Genomic DNA, 27,924 nt, shown 5'->3' on the forward strand with positions numbered 1-27,924 from the left:
TGGTTATTTGAGACAAACCTTTTACCAAATTGTTCTTACCTTTTCCCTTTATTTTTTTTAATACTTAAGTATTTCTGTTTGAAGTTCGTTTTTGTAAAGAGACTTCTGCATCCTTGTCATACTTTTCGTCTCTTCTTTTTCAAATGAAGACCACGGCAAGCAGTGGCGTAGGGAAGGGGTGGGCCCAGGGGGGCCGAGTCCCCCCCCCCAAGGGTTCCGACAATTTACTTTGGTGCTTTGATGTTTGTAGTTTTTTCTCCGAAGAAACAGCAATTGCCTTCCACGTACTCTATTTCAGAACAACACATGTCACAATAGTTTATAGACAAGCTGAACGAAAGAAAGGAGGGTAAAAATAAAGATTTTCCTTTGATGTTTTGGTTTCATTCAAATGAAAAATATTTGAGGGAAAAATATTAACAGGAGAGGGTAGAAAACAATAGTAAATACTTGTAGCATGTGACTATCTCAGAATATCTGATGTTTGATCAATTGGAGCAATTGAGAAGATTTGCTTAAGTTAGACGAGTTCAGGGTGTCGAAATAAGCAAACTTCCTTTGCAATTGCCGCAAAACGTTTCACAGAAGTGGTTAAAGCGGAAAAAAAGCAATTGTGTTAATTCCAGTGAGGAAAATGTGCGAAGAAACAAAAAAACAACGGAGAAAAATCTAAACAAGATATTAATTCTGAGGAAGACTCGCAAAATGTTTTAGAAAAACGCCTAGAACGAAAAAATGATAGTAGTGGTGTGCAAAAACAGCAATTGAGAAGCAACGAAGAAATATCTAGAGAAGTCAGCACTTCAGAAAAAGATATTATTATTATTATTATTAAAAACTAAACATTCTGGCGCAACAAACGCATATACATACATAACACTAAAGCCTCCCCAAACAACAATTCTGGCTACGCTACTGACGGCAAGTGATAGTCGATAGAAATCTCCTGGAGTAGGACGTTTAAAGTTTAAGTCATATATTTTCTATCACTTAGTAGACACTTATAATAAATAGGATGCTAAAGAGTTCTGATCACACCAGCAGACTACGGAGTTAATTTAACTCTTCCTAACAGTCTTGTTTGTGAGACTTTAAAAGAGTCAGCTGCACCCTTAATGACCTAATAGTCTTGCTTGTGGGACTGAAAGAGTCGGCTGCACCCTTAATGACATTTCGAAAACATTTTTCGATTTCTGATTCCGCTCTCCTTGATCAGACTTTTCTACGTCCGAACATCTTAGGTAATCTACAAAAATAAAAGAACGAGATAAGAAAACCGAGGAGCAAAATGAGGTACTTCCCCATCATACTCCACATTCAAATCCTTGTCTTGTCCCACTGATGAGGTGTCGGGTTGTCTTTGCTCTTTTTACGTTCAAAAGCTCACTACACCAATGAATTTCCGAGAAAATTGTACTTGAATTTGATGTATCACCTGCACTTATTCCCATTTGAAAATCCGAAAGTTGAATGAAAGATGGCGGCCAGAGTGGGTAACATTTCAGAGAATCAGTACTTGATCCAGTTTGTTTTGCATATGCCCACATTCGTATCCACTTATATCTGAAGAAACTAAAAGCAGTTTTGTGTCCGAGCGTTATAGTAGTGTATGATTGAATTCCGTATATATGAAGGCCCATAAATATGCAAGTTACCCGTATGGGCCGCTATAATTGGTACAATACACATTGGACCCCGGAGACTGCATTTGAATCAAGTTTACACGAACCCCGAGGAGACACATCGTGATTGTATCTTGTAAGAGTAACTATAACAAATGTAAATTAACCATTAGAAACAACAATTTTCAGTAATGTGTATGTTGTTATTAATTAATAGATTTATATTACCTCCCAGATAGCACGAATACTTGCGGCATATTTTTGCTTTCTTTAGTGGAGCAAACAATCTGAAAGTTTGCGAAGGCAAAATTTCTTAATATTTATTAAAAGCTTTCAATATAATCTGCAAATTTTCGCTGATTTGTAAAAATAAATTCACCACTGCAATTAACTTGCATCTTTTTTGAAAATATAGCGTTGAAAGTTTGCCGTCGCAAACAATTTGCAACTCTGTAAAAAAAAAATAAATAAATAAATAAAATAAAAAAATGTTTCGAAAAACTTGCTGAAAGCAAATATGTGATAATATATCCGAGTGCGCGTGCATCGTACCCAGAATTCACTTCGCTACATCAACTGTGACAAAACAAGCGGGAAGTGAGAATCGAGAAAAACCAATACATCAGAGGACTCCAGAATAAACTCACTGATCTGTTATCAGATGTTTTTATTGACCCAGGCAGCCTGACGTTATTTTGTGAATGTGTGTGAGAGATATGATCGTTCAGTAAGTAGATAAATTGCGATATCCTTTGTCTGTGCGTTTATCGTTCTTAAGTTTCTTATCTTTGGCAAGTAGCTAAAGATGTTTAATGCTTGCCACTAAGAAAAGACGGATCCACATTATAAAAATTTTGATGTTTCATAAAGTTAGGTTTCATTTTATAAATTTCTGCAGCAAACATGATCTTCCGATCGTGAGAAAACTTTCTGCAATGTTGCTGCAAACTTTTTAATATTTTCACCAAATTTATCAGCTCATTTTCGGAAATTTTGTCAAAGAAAATTTGCGCAAAATATTTGTAGCAAAGTCCTGGCAAACTTTCTTGCTGTGCAGTCGCAAACATTTCGTTTGCATTGGCAGGTGTTTTCATTTTCTGAGGCAACTTTGCTGCAAACTCAGCCAGCATCAACCTCGTTATTTGCATTGAACTTTCGGCAAATTTTCTCGTTTGAAAAGGCAAGTTTTTTGCAAACTTTTTAGTTTGCCTTTGCAAATTTTTAAAAAATTTTCTGTGCTATCTGGGCTGTATTCGGCATCAAACTGCATCCATACAGAAAAAGTATCCAATAGAAATCACCCCGCTTGAACGAGAAGCTAAAACTAAACTAAGCACTCAATTTTACTGTTACTTACACGAAGACTTTTTCTCTACCCTTCCTATTGGTACCGACGTTTTTAGCTAGATTACAGTAATACTTGAGCCAGAAGCTCAACTATACCGTCTTGCTCTACTCCCCTGTAATTCCCCCAAAAAATGATTAAAATAGTGTTTCAGAAAATGTTCACTTGAGTTTTGGTTTGCTTGATCCTCTTGTGGAAATTTTCGCTAATCGTGTCAACTGCTCTAAGTGCGCTTTCGTACGACAAATTTTAGGGGAAGTGGCCGGTCTCTCTTTGGTAGTAAACTTCTGTTATCTTCTGACTCGTAAACACAATAATACTGTACTTTTATAACTCAAGTGCTTTTTAACAGCCTTTGCACAACCAACGCTTAAAATAAATGTGAAATGTAACCCACTTTTACACATATAAATATTTTTTTTCAGTCTATAAATATATTATTTTAGCAGTATGTTTACGTTCCTGTGACAGTGCTGTTTATAATTTTTCACTGAAAGAAGTGGTAATCACTGGGATAAATAATAGAACTATGAATTCAATATGCAAATTTTGAATTTTGCTAACAAGCAATGTACAGAACAAGGCACGATCAGATCCGACTCAAACTTCGCCCAGAGAACACATAATAGAAAAGAAGAAAAAACGCCAATTGGAGCTGCCCCCATCCAGAAAGACCGGAGATATGCTCCGCAACATAACGCACCACGCGACAATATGATATAAGGTAAGCATCGCAAGATACCAGTTTATGTTGGAAACGAAAAGGATGGGCAGCACCAGGATATCAAGAAATTTGATATGCTATAACACTGACTTGGCTGCCATCTTGAAAGCCGCCATCTTGGATATAGCGTAAGGTATTGAAATGAGAAGCGGGGTGTATGATATATCAATGTAAGGTAAAATGCAAAAGGAAAACCAATGATGTAACATATGTGTAATGGTATGGTATGCGAAAAACATATGTGTAATGGTATGGACGGGACGAAGTGTAGAAGACTCGGGCAAAACAAACGTGTATTCGAAGGGCAGAATAATAGGGCAAGACCCCACGATAAATGGTACGCGACAAGTAACTGCAACAGTGTCGGTGCATGGAAGTGCATCCGCCTTGGCAGATTATGCCTTCCGAGGATATTGGTGCCTTTCTCTGATATTGTGACTGTTTGGGACCGTCGTGAAACAGTGTAGCAAACCGCGCAAAGGAAAAGATACATTCGTAAAGAAATGTAAGCTAGAACAGGGCTGGCCTTTCCCATCCGTACGTACTTTGTTTCAGATAGTGTTGTTTAAACAAACGTGGGCCGAAATGTCTCTTGTTTACACGAAACAACAAGAAAATTGAACAAGAAACGTACGAAACGGTGTCCAGGAGTGGGCTTCAATCACAGGTAGGTCGCGCTTTTGATCACCAATCCAAGATGATATGTCCTACACTCCGGGGTGAGGTGCCGAATTGCTGTTTCATAAGAGGTAGTCCTTTGTAGATTATGTAGTCTCCAAACGAGTGATTGTATCGTGGGTTGCAATTGTGGTTTTCACTGTTCCAAACGAAATCCCAATATCCTCGGAAGGCATAATCTGTCAAGGCGGATGCACTTCCACGCACAGACACTGTTGCAGTTACTTGTCGCGTACCATTTATCGTGGAGTCTTGTCCTATTATTCTGCCCTTCGAATACACGTTTGTTTTGCCCGAGTCTTCTACACTTAGTCCCGTCCATACCATCATACATATGTTTTTCGCGGTTACGTCATTGGTTTTTCTTTTGCATTTTACCTTACATTGATATATCATACATCCCACTTCTCATTTCAATACCTTACGCTATATCCAAGATGGCGGCTTTCAAGATGGCCGCCAAGTCAGTGTTATAGCATACCAAATATCTTGATATCCTTTTGCTGCCCATCCTTTCCGTTTCCGACATAAACGGGTATCTTGCGACGTTTGCCTTATATCATATTGTCGCGTGGTGCGTTATGTTGCGGAGCATATCTCCAGTGTTTCTGGATGGGGGCAGCTCTAATTTGGCATTTTTTCTTCTTTTCTATTATATGTTCTCTGGGCGAAGTTTGAGTCGGATCTGATCGTGCCTTGTTCTATACGTTGCTTGTAAGTAAAAAATCGACTAAAAATTTTCCTGCTTTTGAGAAAATAATTTATGCAAACACTACGTAAATCGCAAGAAGTTAACGAAACTTACAGTTATCTTTTTAGTCGTCCCCAAACCCCAGTTACGATTTTACAACATTCAATGTTGGACGCAAGATTTGAAGATATCATTCCGCCAGTTAACACTGATTTTGATCTCAAACTTCATTATCTACAGGGAAATCATCTCGTAAAACGTAAGAATTAAGAGAAATGATTAACCAGAATGATTAATATATATGAAGTTTTTTATTACTAGAATACATTGTTAGTTTCAGTGTTCTTTTCTCTTGATGAAATGTAATCTAAAATCCTGTTGTACGTAAAATCCAAATAACTCTTGCCAAAAACATTATGTGCCATTACACAACAACTCAAGATCAACATTTTCGTTAAGTCCTAGATCTTTAATTGTGAATTTGACGTATCCAATTAATCGGATTTGTTGATTCGCCATCCAAAAATCCAGTACATCTCTTGGGTTTACCAATATCTCTCCTCTCAGAACAATAAATTCACTTAAAGTTTGTGACGTTGAAATGGACTGTAAGGAGTTGCAAGTAATATTTCCAAAACGCACCTTCTCCAAAGTCGTGGCACTTTGTAAGAATAATCTTGCTGCTTCCTCAGATACGTCACTATTAATACAAGTGTATTTCAGTGCATGCATTGATAGGATATTTTCACAACCCCATACTATTTTCCCGTGTGTCAGGTTTAAGTATTCTAAGTTCTGACAAGGTGAGAGTAACGAAAAGAGTTCAACTGTGGTGTGATGTGGCAACGTAAGCTTCAGTTCAGTTATATTTTTACCTCTTTCTTCCAAATAAACTTCAAAATGTGTTTTGACGCTTTCGAAAGTGTCCATTTGAAAGGTTAAGTTCAATCTAGATAGGTCCTTGCATGTAAATCTGATCATCAGTAACCGTTCTTCAGTTAAATTCTGAACACTAACAGACTGCAAGCACCAATCACGAAACTCATATTCATTGCGTTTTCTTACATATTGTTGATACAAGCTGTCAAGCAATTTATCCATTTCTTTACCAAAGTCTCTTAGAAATACCGCAGTATTAAGAAGCAAAATTAGTCCTTTTTCAGTAACATCAGTGCCTGAGAGATTGATTCTTTTTAAAGAGAAGCAAATTTTATTTAGTACCTTTTGACATGTTGGACCTGATCTCAAGTAGCTTTTAATTTCTTCCATAATATTTTTTACTGAAGAAAGATTCCAGTTTTTGAATTCTTGACGTTGCAAAAGTGTATCTATTCCCGTGTCAGTTACTTTCGAACATGAAATATTTAAACATTCAAGCAAATTACATGTTGCCCCAATAACTTGTAATATTTTATCATTACATATTGTTGGAATTGCAAGATGTGTGACAAACTGATTCCTGGAGATCAGAGTTCTAATCAAAACTTGTACGTCTTCTGAAAGAGGGTTGTTTCTCTCGAATGCTGCTCTTGAAGGAAGTTCTAAAACTGCAAAATCTGAAGTTTCTTTATTCAGGAATTCTAAAAGATTTCTTAATTGTGTTGTTGTTATAAACGGAGTATCTTTGCATTCTAAACGCTTCATATCAGATGATAATAATATTTTAACGGTAGTCAGCGGCGCGTTGTTGAATAAATAACTGCGTTTAGAGAGTTCAGCAATCTTACTAAGCGTTTGTTTCAAGATTAAGTACCGATTATTCATATGAAGCAGTTGAAAATATTGTCTAATCTTTAAGACTTCTTTGTCATTTGTTAACTGAAGAATACCTTCATTCAAAATACTGTCTACAAGCCTAGAATACAGGATAATTCGTAGTGGTTGTGGTTGACGCAATCGGTAATTTGATATTTGGTTAAAGTTTGTCTTTAATGCTTTTTGACTGTTCATGCTGCTGCGTTCATTATATTAAAAACATCCAAATTACATCATTCAATCCTGTAGCTCAGCAAAAGTTCCGACTCCTTGAAAAGAATAGATTTAAAATATTTGTCAATTAAATGTTATGATTCAATTAAATAAGAATTTTGATTAAATTTATTGCGAACTTGCCACGACAGTTTATTGTTTAGTAGATTACAAAAGCTTTCCTGTATATGCAGCTTATATTCATTCGCTGTTATTATGTAACTACGAAAAACTCTTACTTAGTTGATTTTACAATAAAATACATAGCATTGCTCATTTTGCGTAGCATCAGTCGTGCTACCCCAGTTTACGAAAACAAGCATTCATTCATATTGCATGTACTTCTTCCATTAGAAAATGTACTCTGGTACCTTATGAGTTACAGTGAAACTTGCATAAATTTGAACCTGAATAAAACATGCTCTGTACATGCCGGAAACTATTAAATTCCCAGCAGTTCTTATGAATATTTTGCATAAAAGGGAAACTTCCGTAACGCAGAAACGGAAAACAAAAAAAGTCCCTAGGACCCTTCAAAGCTTGCATAAAATTCAAACCCTCTTTCGCAAATTCAAGCCAGCAAGCAAGCTGTTACTATAATCTTCTATTGCGTACTTGCCTCGTCCAGAGGTTAAGAGATCAACATGGTAATGTCACTTGATAGCAAATGTGCTCCACCCTCCGTTTCTCTTTACCTCTAAATAGCCCACCACAGGACACCGCCAGAAAGCACATTATCTCGCTTTTCTATTATGATCTTCCCTCTACTGCAGCGCATAAACACTGTAATAGCGTGATTGACAAGTTCTTATAGTTGTATCCATTTTTCTGTCTGCAGTTCTTTTTAATCCTCCATCTTGCTCTGGTCATGTGAACTTTAAAATTGATCTATCCTTAAAAGAATGCTGGAATCCACAGATCTTTGTATGAATGCTTTGTGAATAACTGAGAATCTTGTATTTTCTTTTATAGCCTACCTACAGTTCACTAACTTTGTCCCAGTCATATGCATCTGGAGAAATATGGATGAAAAGCTGTTACCATTAAAACACACACATACACACAGAAATAGAGAGGGAGAGAGAAAGAATTGAATATGAAAACCACTTAGTAAAATTTTTCAATGCTCTGTGTTTGAAGTGTTAAGTATCGTACTTTTTTTTTTCTGTACGCTCTATACAAATGGCTAAAGGGCACGTGATTCTTATGATAAAGTTAAAAATACTGATTTTTGTTGTTCTTGAGTTTAACACCCCTTTTTAGCAGCGAGGCTATTTGAGATGTGGACCTATATTTTAACGTGGAATCCTAACCACATGAATTCCCGCCAAGAATCAAACCCAGGAGTCCCACGCCAAAGGCGCATATGATAACCGCTTAGCCACGAGGGAGCCCTCAAAAATATTGAAACCAGGAAGGACAAATTTTCGGTTTAAAAAAATCATGTACTATTTCAGAGGTGTGGAAAAACACTAATTTTTGAAACGGTTAAAAAGAAGGAGAAATTACTGAAATGCTGGATGGGTGGGAGTTGTAACGTGAAACGAATGTGAGAAGTAACCAACAACGAGAAAATTACTGAGTTGGTATGGGAATGGTTTGTATGTGCCAGATCGAAAATCTTGTCTATTTCCGGTCCCATCTTATACCTCAAACTCTTTCGATTGCCAAATCTTTGAGGAAGACTGATCTTAAACCGTCGTCTGGATGTTTCTGCCTTATGCAGAGTCGTTCTGATGGGTGATTAGTGCATACTAGAGAGTTCGACTAACATATGTTTCCTCCAGTAGTCAGGCCTTTAGTATGACGCTAATTATACGTCAAAACGACTCTGCATACGGCCCTTTAAGTCTCGGCATAACATCGTGTGGTAAGTAGTTTGTGGTGAGTCAAAAGATGTCGACTCAAAAGCAATTGAAGAGTGGATTCCCAAAGTGCACAAACTGACACGGAACTAAGAACCAAGAGACATCTTTAAGGGTGAAGAAACTGATCTATGCTTTTGGACACTTCTGAATAAATCGTTCCATTGGGACAAGTGTACAGGGGTGAAAATGTCAAAAGAAAGACTCACTGTGTTTTCATGAGCTAACATGGCAGGAGAAATGGAAAAGCCTCTTGTGATTGGGAAGTCTGAAAACCTCAGTGCAAGTGTCTCCCAGTACTATGGCGAAATAATAGTGCTTGGATGACAGGTACCAATATGAAAGAATATTTAAATTCTTTCAACGCAAAGATAGGGAATTAAATCGTCATGTTGTACTATTCTTGGACAATGCACGTATCAACCACATTAGTATATTTGGTTGGGGACAAATGCCACAAGCGTGTCTCAACTTATGGACCAAGGTATAATTTTCACTTTCAAAAGTCACTATAGGCGATTAGTGTTGGAATCTCTAGTTACAAATACGACCCGCTCGGGAGAGTAATACTCCCGGAAGTACGTTTTTCCGCGCGCTACTCTGGCCAGCTGTTTTACGCGCTATCCTAGTCAGTTGTTTTAAGTTGGTCACAAAATTTATATCATAAAATACAAGGGGAACAAAACGAGCCCTATATCATGGAGTACAAGGGCATAAGTACTACAACTGCTTATCTGCACAAAAATAAATAAATCACTTTTTCAAGTATTATTTTCATATTATTTTAATTTAATAAGTGTTATAAAATTAAAAAAAAACTTTCCTCGGGCCGGGTTTGAACTCGCGCCAAAAGAGACTTTTATTATTAACGTATAGCGCTAGCCTACTCTTTTTTTTTTTTTGAACAGTCAGTTTTATTGCGAGAAATTACATTACATATATGTATATATAAGAAGAATAAAAGAGTAATCACAAATTACAAAAAGGATACCACTGCAATTCAATTGAAAATCAATCACATGAAGTATACACACAAACACACACGAAAAAAAATTAGTAAACAGCAGTCGGGTAGTGGGCAAAATGACGCAAGTATGTATCTGAAGGCATTGTTTTTAAAGAGCACTGTAGTCTAAAAATGTACATGGCTTGCGTCACCAGCTCATTTTCGGTAAGTAGGATAGCCGCTGTGTGAATAGTTAACCACACTGATATTGTGTTTAGGACGTGGGAAGTATTTGAAATCAGGCAAAAGAAAAAACGGCTCACTATTAATAATCCGTTGATCAACACGAAGTATTCGTGCTATAATATGTGTATAGCTACGCCACAAATGCTGGATGGATGGACATGTCTACAAGCGATGGATGAGTGTGTCAGCTTGTCCACATCGGATACATTGAGCATCTGGTCGAAAACCGAGTTCCCATGCTCGATGGTTAGTAAGAAATACATTATGCACTAACCTATACCATAACTCTCTCATTCCAGAGGGTAAAAAAAAGGAATTAATATTATGCCAAATTTGCGCCCAAGAACAATTGGGATGGCGAGTAACACATTTAGGGGGGGTATAGAGATAATTTGCATAATAAGTATACAATTTCTTTACAGTCATATCTTCAATAGCTGTGTGACTGATAAGAGCATACGAAATGTCTAGAATGACGGTGCGCAGGTAATGGTAAGGTTGGGACCAGTTCAGAATAGAAACAGGTGAATTAAGAGTCACGTGCCGAAGGCAACGCATGATATGGCACGCGGAGAAAGACTCAGGAAAGGAAGTTAACAGCTGACACGTGCGTTGTAGTAGTAGACAACGACCTTGAAGAGCCACGTCTTTAATACCTAACCCTCCTACTTGCTTGGTCGTGCACACAGTTCGACGATGTACTCGCAGTGTCGATTGATACCACAAAAATGCAAACAGATGTTTGTTAAGTGTGTTAGCGTCTGAGACAGAAAGCTGAAAAATCTGCATTATATAGTACAATAGACTGAAGGCAAAAATATTTAAGAAGGTCGCTCGCTCATGTAATGTAAGATTGCGAGCTTTGTGTTGATAAAGCAAGTTAATGACCTTAGGAACAGCCACTCCATATGTTGCCTGAACAGATGCTTTTATATTGGTATGCCAAGTAATGCCGAGAATTTTATGAGTGTTAACGACAGGGAAGGGGGAGACAAAAGGGCAAGAAGACGTATCATTCAAAACAAGTAATTTGGTTTTCGTGGGATGTAATTCCGCACCAGACAGTTGACTAAATATCTGGAGATTAGTAAGGATAGTATCTAAATCGCGCTGGGAGCGAAAGAAAAAGCAAATATCTTCTATGAAACTTTGAACTTTAATAGTAGCCGGAGGAACACACAATCCCGTCATTTCATTCCGGATCTTATGCAGCACCGGCATAACGGCAATGCTGTAAAGCATGGGGGACAAGGGACAGTCCTGAATAAGCCCCCGGTTAATTGGAAAGACCCGCGTTAAGACTCCGTTCAGTTTAAGTTGGGCAGTACGCTGGGAGTATAACGTCTTAACCATATTTTAAAATACTGGCCCGAAATGAAGCTTCTCAAGAACTGTAAATAAGTACTGATGGTTTAGTGTATCGAAGGCCTGAGAAAAATCAGTACTCAAAAGCGCTGCAGTTAATTCCGGACGACTTTCAAAATAAGCGATCGTGTCCCTAATATTCGATAAAGCCAGATATGTAGGATGCTGCTGATCGTGACCAAATTGTTCCGGTAACAGAATGGAACTTAAAGTATTACGTAACCGAGCTGCTAGAACTTTTGCGAGAAGTTTATAATCACAACATGCGAGACTGATAGGTTTAAATTGGTTGATGAGGGTGCTCTTGGGCTGCTTAGGAATGATCACTATAATACTGCGTGTAAATGTTTTGCCGACTTGTAAATTAGAACGAAAGGCATTAAAAAGTTCAGTAAAAAAAGGAATGAAAAGATCTGGGAATGTCTGGTAAAATTCGTAAGGTAGAGAGTCAATGCCACTAGATTTATTCTTTTTTGCCTGGTGGAGGGCATGCTGAATTTCTGCTTCAGTAAAGGAAGCATCAAGCTCTGCTTGAAGTTCAACTGGGAGAGTGTTCAAGGTATCGAAAACACCGTCATTACTAGCTGGAATATCATGGTTGCGATATAAATCAGCAAAATACCGCACAAAGTATGGAATAATATTACGAGGGCTATCCAGAAAGTAGATTACGTTTTGGAATAAAAAATCAACAAAGTATAGGAAACAAATTTTATTATATACAGATGAAAGCCACACACAAATACTACTTTTCGACATAGTCACCATTCAAATTAAGGCATTTATCGTAGCGATGTACGAGCTTGGAAATTCCTTCGTCGAAAAATTCGGCCGCCTGCGACTTCAACCACTTCGTTACCTCTTCTTGCAGCTGTTCGTCGTCATCAAAACGCTGCATAGCCAGCCACTTCTTCATTGCTGGGAATAGGTGGAAGTCGCTCGGTGCCAGGTCGGGACTGTACGGCGGATGAGGAAACAACTCCCACTGAAAAGATTCAAGAACTTCACGCGTGACATTTGCCGTGTGGGGCCGGGCGTTGTCGTGAATCAACAAGATCTTAGAGCTCAACATTCCTCTGCGCTTGTTTTGAATTGCTCTTCTGAGGTTTTGCAGAGTTTGGCAATACCTTTGAGCGTTTATTGTAGTGCCTCTTTCCAGGAAGTCCACCAAAATCACACCTTTTCTGTCCCAAAAAACAGTCGCCATCATCTTCCTTGCCGACATTGTTTGCATGCATTTCTTGGGTTTTTGGGGAGAACCTGTGTGCCCCCACTGCATTGATTGCAATTTCGTTTCACAGTTCACGTGTTTCACCCATGTTTCGTCACCAGTAACGATGCGATCGAGTAAAGAGTCACCATCCTTATTGTAGGCGTCCAAAAAGTGCAACGCTGCAGCCATTCGCTGATTTTTGTGGTCCTCTGTCAAGATTTTTGGAATCCATCTTGCACAAAACTTGTGGTAACCAAGCTTTTCGCTGATGATTTCGTGCAACAAACTTCGCGAAATTTGTGGAAAACTCAAAGAAAGTTCCGTTATTGTGAACTTTCGATTTTCACGGACTTTAACATCGACTTTTTCGACAAGTTCGGCAGTCACTTTGCTGGGTCTCCCACTTCGATCTTCGTCGTGAACATTGGTTCGGCCATTTTTAAATCTTATGACCCACTGTCGCACTCCACCTTCAGTGATAATGTTGTCCCCATACACTTCACACAGCTGCCGATAGATTTCTATCGGTTTACAGTTTTTTGCTGTCAGAAACCTTATTACTGCACGCACCTCGCAGCTCGCGGGATTTTCAATTAACGCAGACATTTCAAACCGTCACAGTATCTTAACGGAGCACAGCACGAACCTCTCACTAGCACGGCTAGATGCCGACTGAGCTGCGCAACGCTCTGACCCCAAGATGGCCGCGCTAGCCCCGCCCCTAGCGGACACAGACGAAAACGTAATCTACTTTCTGGATAGCCCTCGTAGTTCCTTCACATAAAACACCTTTATCATCCAGTATATTACGAATAACACTAGTTAACAAAGGTTTTGTTACATAAAAGGAAATACCTGTTCTTAAAGGAACTTTTTGCGCTGAATTCGAATATGCGCTCGGTTTTTCTCCATCACGTACGATTTTCCCGTAACAGAGGGATTTTCGGGAAAATCCCTCAAAAATTTCCCTTTTCGTTTATTTTACACCCCAAGATCTTGTCCCCTTGCATATACTAACATAGAAATTATACCTAAGTATAATTTGATTCATATTTAAAAAACCCTCCAAGTTTCGTAATAATCGCTTTATTCTTTCTAGAGAAATAAATATGTTTGTATGTATACTGTGTGTACTGTTTATTGCACCTTATAGTAATGCTTTCAGATCTCTTAAGTTGAGGTAAAACGTTTTGCTTTACTACCACAAACACATATATAAAATATAATACAATATAATTTACAAGTGTGACAATTTACAATAAACAATAATACAAATGTACCAAAAGGTCATGAAAAGACAATCAAAACTATCACAATATATGAAACTTCCATTGGGTTACAAAAACGTACACTACTTCCTTCTTTTGTAAGAAATGTTGCATTCTCTAACAAGACCCCAACAATAGTCCCCCATCATTGAAGGATCCCATCGTCCCTGGTACCTTTTCTCCATTGCCATTATATCTTGGTGGAATCTTTCCCCTTGTTCGTCGCTGAGAGCACCTAGGTTAGCAGGAAAGAAGCTGAGGTGGGAGTGCAAAAAGTGGATTTTTAAAGACATCCTACAACCCAACTCTTTGTATTTCTGTATCATGTCCTGTACGATTTCTGTGTAACTCTCAGCTTTGTTATTGCCCAGAAAGTTGCGCACAACACACTTAAATGCTGTCCAGGCAGCTAGCTCAGCACTGTTTAACTTGCTGTCAAAGCTATCATCAAGCATTAATTTCCTAATTTGGGGACCAATAAACACTCCCGCTGAAATCTTAGCATCACTCAGGTTAGGGAATTTATCTCGCAAATACTTGAAACCTTCACCAGATGTGTCCATGGCTTTGACAAAGTTTTTCATAAGTCCTAACTTGATATGAAGTGGCGGTAGTAATATCTTATTAGGATCTACCAAAGGAGCGTATTTGACGTTGCATTCTCCAGGTACGTAATTCACTCTAGGTTCCCATTCCTTCACTTCATAATGTTTGTCATCAGCTCGTCTATCCCATAAACATAAAAAACATTGGTACTTCGTGTAACCGCACTGCAGTCCTAATAAAATACCAACTACCTTGAGATCACAACATATTTGCCAACAATGGTCCTTGTAATTTATAAGATTTAGCAAAGTTGACATGGTGTCATAGGATTCCTTAATCTTCACTGAGTGCGCAAGTGGTATAGAAGGTTTTTATTTCCATTATGTAAAAGGACAGCTTTAAGGCTGACCTTTGACGCGTCGATAAATAACCTCCATTCTTCTGGAACGTAAGGAATTCCTAGCTCCGCCAGCAACCCATTTATATCCGTACATACGCACACATTATCTTGCATTGAGAAATAGTTTGAAAATTGAACATGCCTTTTCCTGTACACTGATATGTTCGTTTCTGCATCCAATAAGTTCCACTGCTAGAGCCTTGATCCCAGAAGTTCCGCCTCTTGTTTTGTCAGGTGCAAATCACGGACTAGGTCATTAAGTTCACATTGCCGGATGAAATGTGGCTCGCGAACACAGTCAGGGATGAACGTTGGATCCTTGGATGTACATGTTGATGTCGATGGTTCATCAAGGTCATGATCATCATCAGAGTCTTTTGGCCATATCTCTTCCCAGTTGGTAGAGGGCTCGGGAAATGGAAGTTCATCCCCGTGCGGAATAGGTCTAATTGCGGATTTAACGTTGGGATAATTTATTGTGTATTTGCTTTTTTTTAGAATGTCCCTTAATTACTGTGAGACAAAAATAACAATCATCCAGATGGTTGGTGGGTTCTCTCCACACCATTGGTACAGCAAATTTCATGAACCTCCGTTTCCCTTTGGCCCATGCAAGTAAAGTGACGTAGCACAACGCACAAATTATGTTGGGTGCCCAAGTTTTGTCCTGATCTCCCACACGACATCCGAAATATATATAATATGCTAGTTTCACCGATGGCGTAATGGATCTACACTGTCCTTTAACTACAAACTGGCCACACACATAACAAAAACTATTTGGTGAGTTAACAGACGAACGCCGTCCTCTTGACGCCATTGTACTGATCACAAACTAAACTTCTGGTCTTAGTTGGGATAATGCCGTTAAGATCAAACATGAAAGCACTCTTAGCAGCAAAGACAACTTTGAAAGTGAAGTAGTGTTAAACCACACGTCAATATAAAAATGTACAAAACTCCCTCACCAGGTGTCAAGAACACAAGAAAGAAAGAAATGCGCGGGGGGAGGGGGGAAACGATACCGTAGTGGAAAATTCAGACTGCATTAGTTCATTGTTGTCAACAATGAGTCTGTATTCCATTCTTTCTTTCTTTTGCATTCTGTTACATTTGATAACAAATATTGATAACCATTTCATGAACAAAACGAAAAAACTTGGAGAATTGTATATATATATATATATATATATATATATATATGTATTAAGATATACATATACTGTACGTTTAAAAAAATATACGTTGGAAGTACATTCTATTTTTATACACGTTTCTAATTTACAGAGAGCAATACAAGTGTGTTGTTGACTATTGTAAATATTCATTTTTATGTCTATGTTTGTAGTAATAAAGCAAATCGTTTTTACCCCAACTCAGGAGATCTGAAAGCATTACTATTAGGTGCAATAAATAGTGCACACCGTATACATACAAATATATTTATTTCTCTAGAAAGAACAAAGCGATTTTTACTAAACTTTTAGGGTTTATTAAATATAAATCAAGGTATACTTAGATATAATTTCTATGTTACTATATGTAAGGGGACAGGAGCTAGGGGAATAAAATATCTGAAAAAAAGAAATTTTTGAGGGAATTTCCCGAAAATCCCTCTGTTACGGGAAAACTGTACGTGATGGAGAGAAACCGAGTGTATATTCGAATTCAGCGCAAAAAGTTCCTTTAAGATCAGGTGATTTTTCTCATGTAACAAACAAAAAGTTTAAATTTGTTAACTAGTGTAATCTGTTGCTTACCTCTGCGACGTTCAGCACTGATATGTACAAGACTCGGAGGCTCAGTGGGTGACATTGATGAGATTTTGCTGCGAGCAGTAATACCGTGGAGTCTTTTGCGGTGTAATGTAAACAAAAAAGCCTTTACCTGTTTAATTTGTGGAAGTACATGTTCACCGTTAAGGAATGCCGTATGATAGTCGCGTAGAAGCTGAGAGTAGTAATTATATTGTTCGTGGAATCGCTGTAACCGTTCTCTGCTGTATTCTTTACAGATTTGTTTCAAAGCTGGTTTGCCCCGTTGTTCCCACCATTGGATAATATTGTTCCGTCGCAAAAGTTGCTGATTAATTTCTCTCCAGCCGATATTGAGGAGCCGGTATTGAGGTGCCATAATTAATGCCGGTATTGAGGTGCCATAAGCTATTATGGTTCAGAAGCTTTTGAAGCGGTAGTTGGATAGTCATAACTAGCCCCATGTGATCCGAAAAACAAACAGGAATCCTTTCCACAGAGTGCACATGTGGAAGTAATGACCATGAGATATAAAAAGAATCGAGGCGTGAAGATCCAGTGGCGTAGAAAAAAGTATGTCCAGGATTGTGGGGATTAAAATTAGGGATGGTATCGAGACGAGACGAGACGAGACTTTGTACAGTCTCGGTCTCGTCTCGGTTGATAATTAACGGTCTCGGTCTCGGTCTCGTCTCGAGTAAAAAATCACAGTCTCGGTCTCGGTCTCGTCTCGGTCAACAGATGCATGTCTCGATCTCGGTCTCGGTCTCGAGTACCAAATCTCGGTCTCGTCTCGAAAGTCTCGAAAGTCTCGAAATAAATTGTGTGAAATTAAAATAGTGAAAGTATTATTCTCGTACAGTCTGTCGTTTCCGGTTATTTTTTCCTTTCATTTTGACTTAGAATTATGGTATGGTGTACCTCTTCATAGCTAATTTGCTAGTGCTAATGATTTCCATGCGCGTATTCCAGGCTCAGTGATCAGTGGGTATATCACCCTAAAACCCTAATAGAACCCATATTTCACTTTCAGCAGTAGAGTTTGTCTCATATAGCCTCAGAACTCATATATACAATTAAACTCTATTAAATTAACTCCAGTACTATACAGTAGTTTATTTCCTTCCTTTGAATCAGAATTGTTCAATACCTACTAACGGATAACGCAACACATAGCAGCACGAATGTATTTAATCGTACCGAAATTGAAACTTTACAATTTCTCATTATTCAATACATTCTGCTTTGACTGTAATTTTAAAAACAGAATATAATGTTCATTATCTTAACAAATAGGATAACGTATTACTACAATATACGTATTTTGTTTGAAATTGATTAAATGCTTTATTACCGTTTCACATCTCCGTGTTTAATTGACACTTTATAGCACGAACGTCCTGGACCTTGTGGTGGGAGCCACTACACTCATCTTTGCTATGTGAGGTCTCGAGTTGGATCACAAAACAAGTTAGATTCAAAGTCCGATGTTTCGCATAGTTCGCGTCTCATTTTAAGTGCATTCTGTTCTTATACTAGTTCATAAGGTAGTAATGCATTACGTAAGCACATATTCAGTGCGTAACATAGATTAATCTTATTCTTGAGCTCTCAACGGTGCATGCAATCTTTATTCGAGAAACCTAATCTTCCGTTTATTACGTTGAAATTTTATATTGATTGAAAATTAGTTGCAGAACATGGACATACATATTATATAAGTATATAGGTAATTCGAGTTATCTGTATCTATTTTTTCTTACTCGCCAAAACAAGTTATTCTTAACTTTCTAGTTTTCTTTTGTATTAATTTTCGTAGTTTTGCTGCAACATGATGGATTGAATAGTCAAAAATACTTTTTTCGCTCTATGATTTTCATTAAATTTTGGATCCATTTTTACCCTACCTTATCTAGTAAAAGTTATATATTTAGTCTTAGCTGAGGAACCAATTTTTCGCTTTTGTAAAATTACGAAATTATGACTTGGTTTAGTTTACCTCCGAGGTCCATATATAATAAAATCATCACCATCATCATAATCAACCATTATCAACCCATTGCTGGATGAAGGTCTTTCCAAGTCTTCACAACTATCTAACGGGCAATTCTTTTCCAGGTTACTCCTCCAGTGGCTCTTGATTTCGTCACACCTTCTTGTATGCGGAGGTTTCCTAGGCTGTTTTTGCCTCGTGGTATCCAGGCTAGAATTGTTTTCGTCCGTCGATCATAATTTCTTCTTGCAATACGTCCAGCACACTTTCCAGCTCATATTAAATTGTTTCATTAGCACCATCAGTATTCATTTCTATATATTTGGGCTGCAAATAGTTCGAATTCGCTACTTTCGGAGTACAGACACGCTACTTTTTAATAATCGGATCTGACAACACTGACTGAATGATTTAAATCAACACAATGTGAGGACCCCATTTGGTCTAGCGGCTAGAACTCTTGATTTCGGTTCGCGTGGTCCCGAGTTCGATTTCCGGTAGGGGTAAAGTTGAACGACCGAAGTGGTTCGGATTCCACTATAATCATTAGCTCCACGTCTCCTTTAGCCGCCCTAGCATAACTGTGGGACGTTAAACTAAAACAAAACAAAACAAAAGTGAACACTGTGTATTACTAACTGTAAATTCTTGAATAATTGCATATAGCTATATGGTATGGATCGAGTTTGAGGTGCTCAAACTAAAGCAAATGAAATGTAATTAGTGTGCAATTAGAACTTTTAATTAAGCACGATCTTAATCTAAAGTGTACCCCAGCCTAAGGCTTAAGGGGAACAACTAGTGTTACTGAAAATGTATCAGTTACATTTAATCTCAGTAACAATTTGCATTTACATGTATTGCTGGAACGAAGATTTAAACATTAACATTATAAGTTAAGTAGCCCAAAGACTATGAAAAACATCGTCTCTTGATAGCATTCTTGCACCATAAAACAAATTACGAGTAATTTTAAAATATTTTGCAGTTTATCTACGTTATTTGCACATATTTAGAATAATATTTAACTATCTATTTAAGTGGGCAACACTGCTTAAAATAATGTAACTGCGAATTGTTGTAATTAAAACCACCAAAAACTGTTATAGAAGCAAAGGAAAGCAATAGTCATTATAAAAATTTAATAAAAATGCGTCATTTTAAGCAGTATAACAATCACTACCAATGTGTTCGGTATGTCAGCGCGTTTTCGAAGTAAAGTCTTTAGAAACATTTAAATTTTCCGTTTCTTGTAACTTTGTTCCTTCATTCATTCGAAATATATTATATCATGATCACAGTATTTGACGCTAAGGTACAGAGGTACAGTTGATGCGCATTGCACCGTCCATGCCATTTGAGTTATTAGAGATTTCCAAATTACATAAATAATGTATGGGCTATTGTGGTTTTGTTAAATAACTAAATATGTAATACTTTACGTAGCGCAGGGGCCGCGGTGGCTCAGTGGTAGAGCGTTCACCTCTGGTGCTTGGGGTCCCGGGTTCAAACCCTGCTCCCGCCAAGTGAACTTTGTGGTGGACAAACACCGTGTGCGTGGGTTCTCCCGTTTCCTCCCACTTTCTTCATTCCACCATTATCATTCATTTCTCATAATCACCGTCTCCTTTAGCCTAACCGGCATAACCGTGGGACGTAAAACTCAAAGATTTCATTTCATTTTACGTAGCGCAATTTGAGAAAATACAACTTTATTTTGCTTTAGCAACATTGCTTGTTTATCTAATGATATTGCAGAGTATCAAGAAGAATTTCCCAAATTGGTACAAAATTTCAGCGTTTTTAATATATATATATATATAGCAGATTCTAGGGGAGGGCTGTTATAGGGACTATAGCCCCCCTTAACGCTCAGGTGTGCACTGGATAAAATGGGCTTCAATCCTACTTTCTTTACACTAGATAAAGCGGCAAACCATGGTTTAGCCCTTCCCTTGATCATATATTGTGTCCGCGGCTCTCTCTCTCTCTCTCTCTCTCTCTCTCTCTCTCTATATATATATATATATATATATATATATATATATATATATATATATATATATATATATATATATAGGATGGTCAATTTTAATCTTTCAATGGGGATATCTCGAAAACGGTTGAACATAATGAACCGAACAAAAACTCAAATAGGAAATGCCATGGGGCACACCGAATGGTGCTGTCGCGGCGCCTCCCGGGGCCGCCTTTCATGGGGTACCAGGGCCAAATTTAAAATTTTAAATGGAAACATGGGGCGAGTAATACCTCGTTCCACAGATCTTTAAAAAGTAAAAAGTGTTGTGGCAAAAGATTTTTCACATCAGTCACCGTTTTCAAAATGGCTGCCAAGACATGGTGCCTGTATAAGATAAAACGTCCAGTACCACTAGACCCCTAATATGAAAATAGTTGGAGATAAATGATCGGTATAAAACTCGTATAGGAAAGCACAGAGGGTATTTATCATTCCACGGCTCGAATATAATGCAACGGAGAAAAAGATTATTAAAGTATAATTGACATGATGCGAAAGAGGAAATGATAGAAAATGATCTTTCCGATCTCTGTCCGTAAGTAGGTGAAGCGGGAATGAATGGTAAAATCTCAAATGAGAACCTCACTTTTTATTTGCAATAGATATGGTTTGTCTGAAACACTTGTGTATACAAATGACTGGTACTATAATGAATAAAAATAAAGTGAAATAAGGTGAATAAAAATAAGGTGAAATTCAAGTTTAACAACATTTTACCCACTCCTTCGCCTCTGATAATTTAACGCATTGCGTGCAAGATTTTTGGGACATATCTGCAACAGTATGTACCGTTTCGTTACTAAGGATCACAACTGAAATTACCGTTGAAAGTTATTCGGAATGTAACTGTGGACATCTGTGAAACTCATATTCTATCACATGCAAGAAGTCATAGAAGGAAAAGAAGCGAACCAATATCATGCAGACGACTGTTGAACAAAACCAACGTTTGTAAACATTGTTCTAAAATTGCATTGTTCGACAAATTGGTTTCGCATTTCAGTTGATTCATTTTTGCATCAAACTATTGCCTGCAATCAAAATGGAAGGTACCATTTAACAAGAATTTTACATACTTTATCCCATTACAGAGACATTTATCTCTTATAAAAACGCATTTCAAATAACTTTGTTTCATAGATACAATATGCAAAAACTAAGGCTTTCATTTGCAATTTCACCGATCCTTCCCGCTTTACTCACTTACGGAGTGAGGTTAGGATAAATTTCTAGGAATTAGATCTCTTCCTTTCCATTATGGCACTTTCACTCTAATCATCTTTTCGACTGTTACAACATTTCCGAGCTATAGAATGATAAATATCCTCTGTGATTTCCTATTCGAACATTTGTTCTGGTGTTTTCATATTAGTGATACTGGACGTTTTACTTGATGATGGTACCATGTCTTGGTGGTCATTTTGAAAACGGTGACCCATATGAACAATCTTTTGCAACAGCGCTCTTTAGTTTTTAAAGATATGTCGAACGAGGCATCATTCCCCTCATGTTTCCATTTACAATTTTGAAGTTGCACCCTGGGCCCCCATGAAGGGTGGCCCTGGGAGTCTCCGCGACAATATCAATTGATGTGCCACTTGACATTTTCTATTTGAGTTTCTGTTCGGTCCATTTCTGTTCAACCGTTTTCATGTTAGTAGTACTGCACGTTTTACTGTATCTGATAGAGGCAACATGTCTTGGCGGCCATTTTGAATACAGTGCCCGATATGAAAGATCTTTTGCCACAACGCTTTTTAGTTTTTCAAGATCTATCGAACGAGGTACCACTCACCCCTTGCTTCCATTTAAAATTAAAGTGGGCACCGGGAACCCATGCAGGGCGGACCTGGGTGGCACCGCGACCATATATATATATATATATATATATATATATATATATATATATATATATATATATAGAGAGAGAGAGAGAGAGAGAGAGAATTCTATTCGCATCAGCAGTGAGTTTTGTTTCGGGAGTGGCTTGAACTTGAAGAACGAGTGAGAAACATTTGCGTTGTACGTGCAATGCAAAAAATTATCACAAATTTATTTCGGGAGGGGTTTGAGCCCGATAACCACCCCCTAAATACGCCACTGTACATCAGTCAACCGTTCTCATATTATCTAACACAGCAACGAAACAAATTTTGAGTGAAGGCAATTTTAGTATTTATCAATATCAACATTCGAGACGAGACCGAGACTTTCGAGACTGACCTAAGTCTCGTCTCGGTCTCGTCTCGATTTATAGAGGTCTGTCTCGGTCTCGGTCTCGTCTCGGTATTTAAAAGTCCGTCTCGGTCTCGGTCTCGTCTCGGTATATAAAAGTCCGTCTCGGTCTCGTCTCGATAATTCGAGACGAGACCGAGACTAGTCTCGGTCTCGGTACCATCCCTAATTAAAATGATCACATAAATTAAATTAGTTAATCACCTGTAATAAAGTAGGGCAGAAGTTCGAAGTAGAAGTGGAATCTTGAGCGGAAACTATACCGTTATTATCTCTATCCCATATAATCAGACGAGAACTGTCATGTAAGGAGGAGGCTACCTCGGAATTAAAGAAATTATGACGTTCACGCCGTCTGTGTGAACCTGCAGGGGCATACGAGCTGCAAAACCGGATATTGGCCACATTTCTAGTAATAATCCGGCCGGTGGGATGTTTGTATAACTGTTCAAATTCTATATCATTACGAAATATAAGTGCAGTACCCGTGCCGTTAACAGTTTCGTTAGAAAAAAAGGTGTGCTGATAAAGGCTTTGAAGGTCGGTCAAGGTCACTTCCTGAGCAAACAGTATATCAAGAGAATAACATTTAATGAAATCCAAAACAGCACTTTGCTTGGTAGGAGATGTTAGACCATTAAAATTGACTGTTCCTATTTTAAAAGAGTACATTAAGAGCTGCAAGGAAAGGCTTGGTGTGGAGGAAAAGGCACACACACAAAAAAAACCGGCAGGCCCAAGGAAAGCAGCAAAAAGATGCAATATTAACAAAAACAAAAGTCCCAAACAGACAACTAGCATATTCTCACTACGTGGCGGGTCTGTTCAAAGTTTCGGGGACAACCTCCCCATCATTACATGTAGTAGCATCTAATTGAGACATCTGTCGTAATCTAGTGCGGGTTAATCTACTGGTCGAATCATAGGTCTTCCCGGTCACTTTCAGAACTTTCCCAGTATTCACCTCGTGACTGGAACGTTTCTTCTTTTTCAGTTGTTCACTAATAGAAGGTTCAGGAGTGTCATCAACACTGGATGTAGGCGTAACTGGGGAACCACTACCAGTCGAGTCGAGCACATCGGAGGAGGCACCGTGTCAAGGAAATCACTAACAACAGGTTCAGGCCGAGCAGGTGCTGAAGTATCGAAAGTCATTGGCTGGGGTCCGGGACATTCAGTCTTATCAGATAAGTCACCTACCTTATTTGCGTCGGGGTTAACCTCAGGAAGAATTTGGCTGGCCATACCCTCTTCATGAAACGGGACCTGTGAGGATGTATCATTTGGTCGGGACACAGAAGCTGCCTCGCAGGGAGCTGGCGGGGTAGTCATCCAGAGTTGTCGGCATGGTAGTAGTAGCGGGCTCGCTTTTTGTCGGCAAAACCGGAAACACACTATAGTTGTGAGTAGCAGGCGCATCCTTCAGTTGTAGGATAGGTCGAGTAATTCGGCTACCCAAAGTAGAAATTCCAGAAGGATCACTGGACCGATGATCTAAACGGGCGCTAAATGTTCGACGATCACACTGGAACACCAAATGCGTTTCACTGTCAAACCTCGCACATGTTTTTGTCTGTCCGGGATACGTCACCCAACAACGAAGAGAACTGAGAGTAATATAGGAAGGGATATTCTTTTTTTAAATCATTTTCAGAACTTTGCGGCCAGTATGTACTTTATAATAATGACCATCAGTATAAAGTTCGTCACTAACACTAAGAATTTCACCATAAACTTGAAGCACTTGTTTCACTTGGTTATCAGAAATTTCCATAGGTACCGCGTGGATACGTACCAATTTAATTGTATGAGAAGCCGAGTCAAGCGGAAGGTCGTAAGTACCTTCTGCATCTACATACGTTACTTTATTGTCAAATTTAGTAATGATCTGTTCACAGAGCTGTTGAGTAATTAATTTGATATATAGAAGTTTACGTGGAAAGTCTAGTTCAATACTTAATACTGCATCTTGTGCAAGCTCAAAGGTGGTTCGTATCCACTCATGGAGCGAAATCGAATTGGGAACTTTGGAGACATGTTGAAAACTAATGCGAAGAGTGTTAAGCCTAATATTGGCCATCGTAATCAGTTGTAATCTTGCACTTCACTTAAAAAAAACGGGGAGAAATCATCCAAATCAAGTGGTAAGCTCACTCTGCTCAAGTCCAAAAAGCACAGCAAAAACTCGCACAAAAAACTATCGCTACTGGCAGAATCAGCACCAAGGCGCGAGCAACACAGGACGTGTTGCTTCGACGAAAACTCAGGCGCAACTGAGCACTCGGCCACGAAGGCCGACAGCAGCAAGCGTTTGATTTCTGCTATTTTAATGCAACGTGGCAAGAAGTGGTTAACGCCAACCAATCAGAACTGTGTTTCTCGTTTCTACTTCCGGGAGCATTACTCTCCCGAGCTAGTCCTTTACAAATATGTCATCAAACAATCACAGAATACACACAGACGAGCAACTTCTTATATGCGCTATTGAAAGCAGTTTGGATCGTCTACACAGCTAAAGAACGAATCAACGCTCTCGGTGGACGGGATCAGTGTCGTCGTGTGTGGATGGCGCTGCCATCGGTCTTGGGACGTGACGTCATGGGTTGTCATAGTAACAGGCGAATTGTTTTCGTCTGCTTCGCATCTCAGTGTTAGATGTAGTGCAGAAAGATCAGATAAGCTAATGTTCACTTTTTCTTGTACTATATCTGGACTAGACGTTCTATTCCAGCCTTTTATATATATATTAACAGACTTTTCTTTCTTTTAAAGAGTTCACTTTGAAAATATCTAAGTTCCGCGAAGTACGTCAACAGAAAAAGCTATTCCCCAAATGCAACTAAAGGAGCGAAAATCTAGTCTATGGTTACTTTCGAAATTTCCAAGTAGGTGACGTCAGATCGATTCGTTAGTTCCGTCGTAGCGTGTTAGAGGCTCTACTGTTGCCAAGTTTCCAGTTTCTCGCTGAGTTTTCGGTCTGTATATTCTAGTCTGTGCAAACAATACTGCAAGCCATTTAGTGAAGTCTGTATTTGATGCTGTAAATTGTATTGCTGTTTTCGCTAAAGTACTTAGGAAGGAAATATAGCCAAATGTTTTATAGAAGCTCCGTTTACTGAAAAATCTTCTTCTGAAAAGTACTCCACTGAAATACCAGAATTAATGGAAATGCTTGAACCGTTGCACTTCTATGTCAATAAAACGGACTACTGGATGATGCAACTGTCTACATTTAAAGTGATCAATATATAGAAACTTATTCTACGCTTGAATCAGCTGCGGAGCCCTTAAATGAACTTGAAACTGAAGAAAAAAGTCGAAAATGACACCAACGTTGAGGAGAATCAGACAACACAAAATTGCTTCATTAGATAGCTCTTCAACACGTTGAAGACCTTATTGAAGTTACAATTAACTCAATCAGATCTTGCAGAACTATTTTGTTCTACCGTACCACAGAAGAGTTACATAAAAAAAGTTACGCCATAAACGGAACAATTTACTTTGAAAGAAATGTGGAAAAAGTGTGCATAAGGATTAAAAAAAAAAAAACGAAAAACTTTAAACTGCAACTAATTAGAAATATTTAATTCTACCACGAATATTTTCTAAACGGCTACTGAAGTTTTAGTAGCTTTTCTCTCTTGTATTTGTATAGTGTTCTCATTGTTTTACTAAATGTTTTAGTGCTGTGAGAATATTAAGTGTTGTGTCGTGTAACCTAAAATGCATAATATTTTACGTGTATTTGTGCATATGCAGCATGTGGGAGATTTCCGGAGTTCCAGAGTAAATATAAAGGTAAATTACAAGACAATCTATTTATTTTATTACTGTACTTATTTATTTTCAATTTTGTATAAAACGGAAATCCATCCAAAACAGAAAAAATCAGACCCATCGCTTTCGAGTTTTATGCAAATTTAAATGTATTTCTTGTGGGTGAAGTTTCATTTCTAGGTGCCGATTCACTTTATCAGGGCTTAACTGTTATGGGTATAAATACAGCGTCGAAATGTGTCATGAAGACAATAGTGCAAAAAGCCCACCAAACTTGTCCTAGGTGTTCACTAAAATGCGCGAATTGCATTTAACCCGTGTAAGGGTAGAGCGAAGCTGGTGGACCTCGAGGATGCGCGTCAGCGATGGGGACGTGAGTGAACTAAGGTGGAACACACTATGTAGCTATGCTTTTACTGTGAACTAGAATTTGAATACTTCGATGGTTACGGATCATGACTTAACACATTGCATTGATATACAAAATGGCTTCTTTTTAATGGGCTATTAAGCGCCTGCAAGCGCTCACTTTGGATTACGTTTTACTAACATTATTAGAGAGGTCGAGGGTTAGGCCCTCTTGAAATAACATTAGATATTCCTTCTGTAATTTTTTAAAATCTTATTTCCACAACCTTGGATAACACTGTATCACTAATGATGTTCATGTTAATCTAATTAGTACTAATAGAAAATAAATGTATATATTTTTAATAAAGACTACGTCACTATTGCACTAACAAAAATTTGAACGTCAATTATCTATTAAAAATACAATTAAATAAATTTTTGAAGTCTCACAATCAAGAAAAATTATATTACATTACCTTACAAATAACATTTTAACTAAAAATTAGGAAATGACGTTTCGTTTCTAAAGATTTCGTTGTATTGTTGAATCCTACTTTGATAGCACATTGTTGATACCGTTGTTTATGCAATATACGTATTACGTCTACACAAAGCATTTCAACTTACACTGTTTGTCTTTAGTTAAGAATTGTGATTATTTGCTACCCAATCAATCTAGTCCAGGAAATCTAGAGCAATTTTACCCTCAACCTGGGCAAAATTGCAACACAAGCTTTTTAACCAGTTTTCAATTCAGGAATTACTACTAAATAACATATTCAAAATCCGACAAAATCGGACCACGGGAACACCCCCCAAAAACGGTTTCAAAAAGGCGGACTATGGTTTTTCGAAAAAATCGTAGACCTTTACGTTGGCGACTCTAGTAGCCC

At 38.1% G+C, this 27,924-nt stretch overlaps 1 protein-coding gene across 1 annotated transcript; it reads right to left on the reverse strand.

Moving 5' to 3' along the window:
* Positions 1–5,362: 5,362 nt before the first annotated feature.
* On the reverse strand, positions 5,363–27,566 carry LOC145665804 (uncharacterized). The gene is made up of 2 exons (XM_081732916.1): positions 27,508–27,566; positions 5,363–7,084 (listed from the first exon to the last, which is right to left on the reverse strand). Exon 2 carries the CDS (start codon positions 7,008–7,010, stop codon positions 5,475–5,477), a length of 1,536 nt encoding a protein of 511 aa, XP_081589042.1. The 5' UTR covers positions 7,011–7,084; positions 27,508–27,566; the 3' UTR covers positions 5,363–5,474.
* Positions 27,567–27,924: the final 358 nt, after the last annotated feature.

Source organism: Thermobia domestica, chromosome 12 (genome assembly GCF_964235325.1).
Source record: "Thermobia domestica chromosome 12, izTheDome1.hap1.1, whole genome shotgun sequence".
Lineage (NCBI taxonomy): Eukaryota > Metazoa > Arthropoda > Insecta > Zygentoma > Lepismatidae > Thermobia > Thermobia domestica.

Coding starts and splice junctions, on each gene's coding strand:
- LOC145665804 (XM_081732916.1), bottom strand. CDS start 7,010: ATGAACAGTCAAAAAGCATTAAAGACAAACTTTAACCAAATATCAAAT.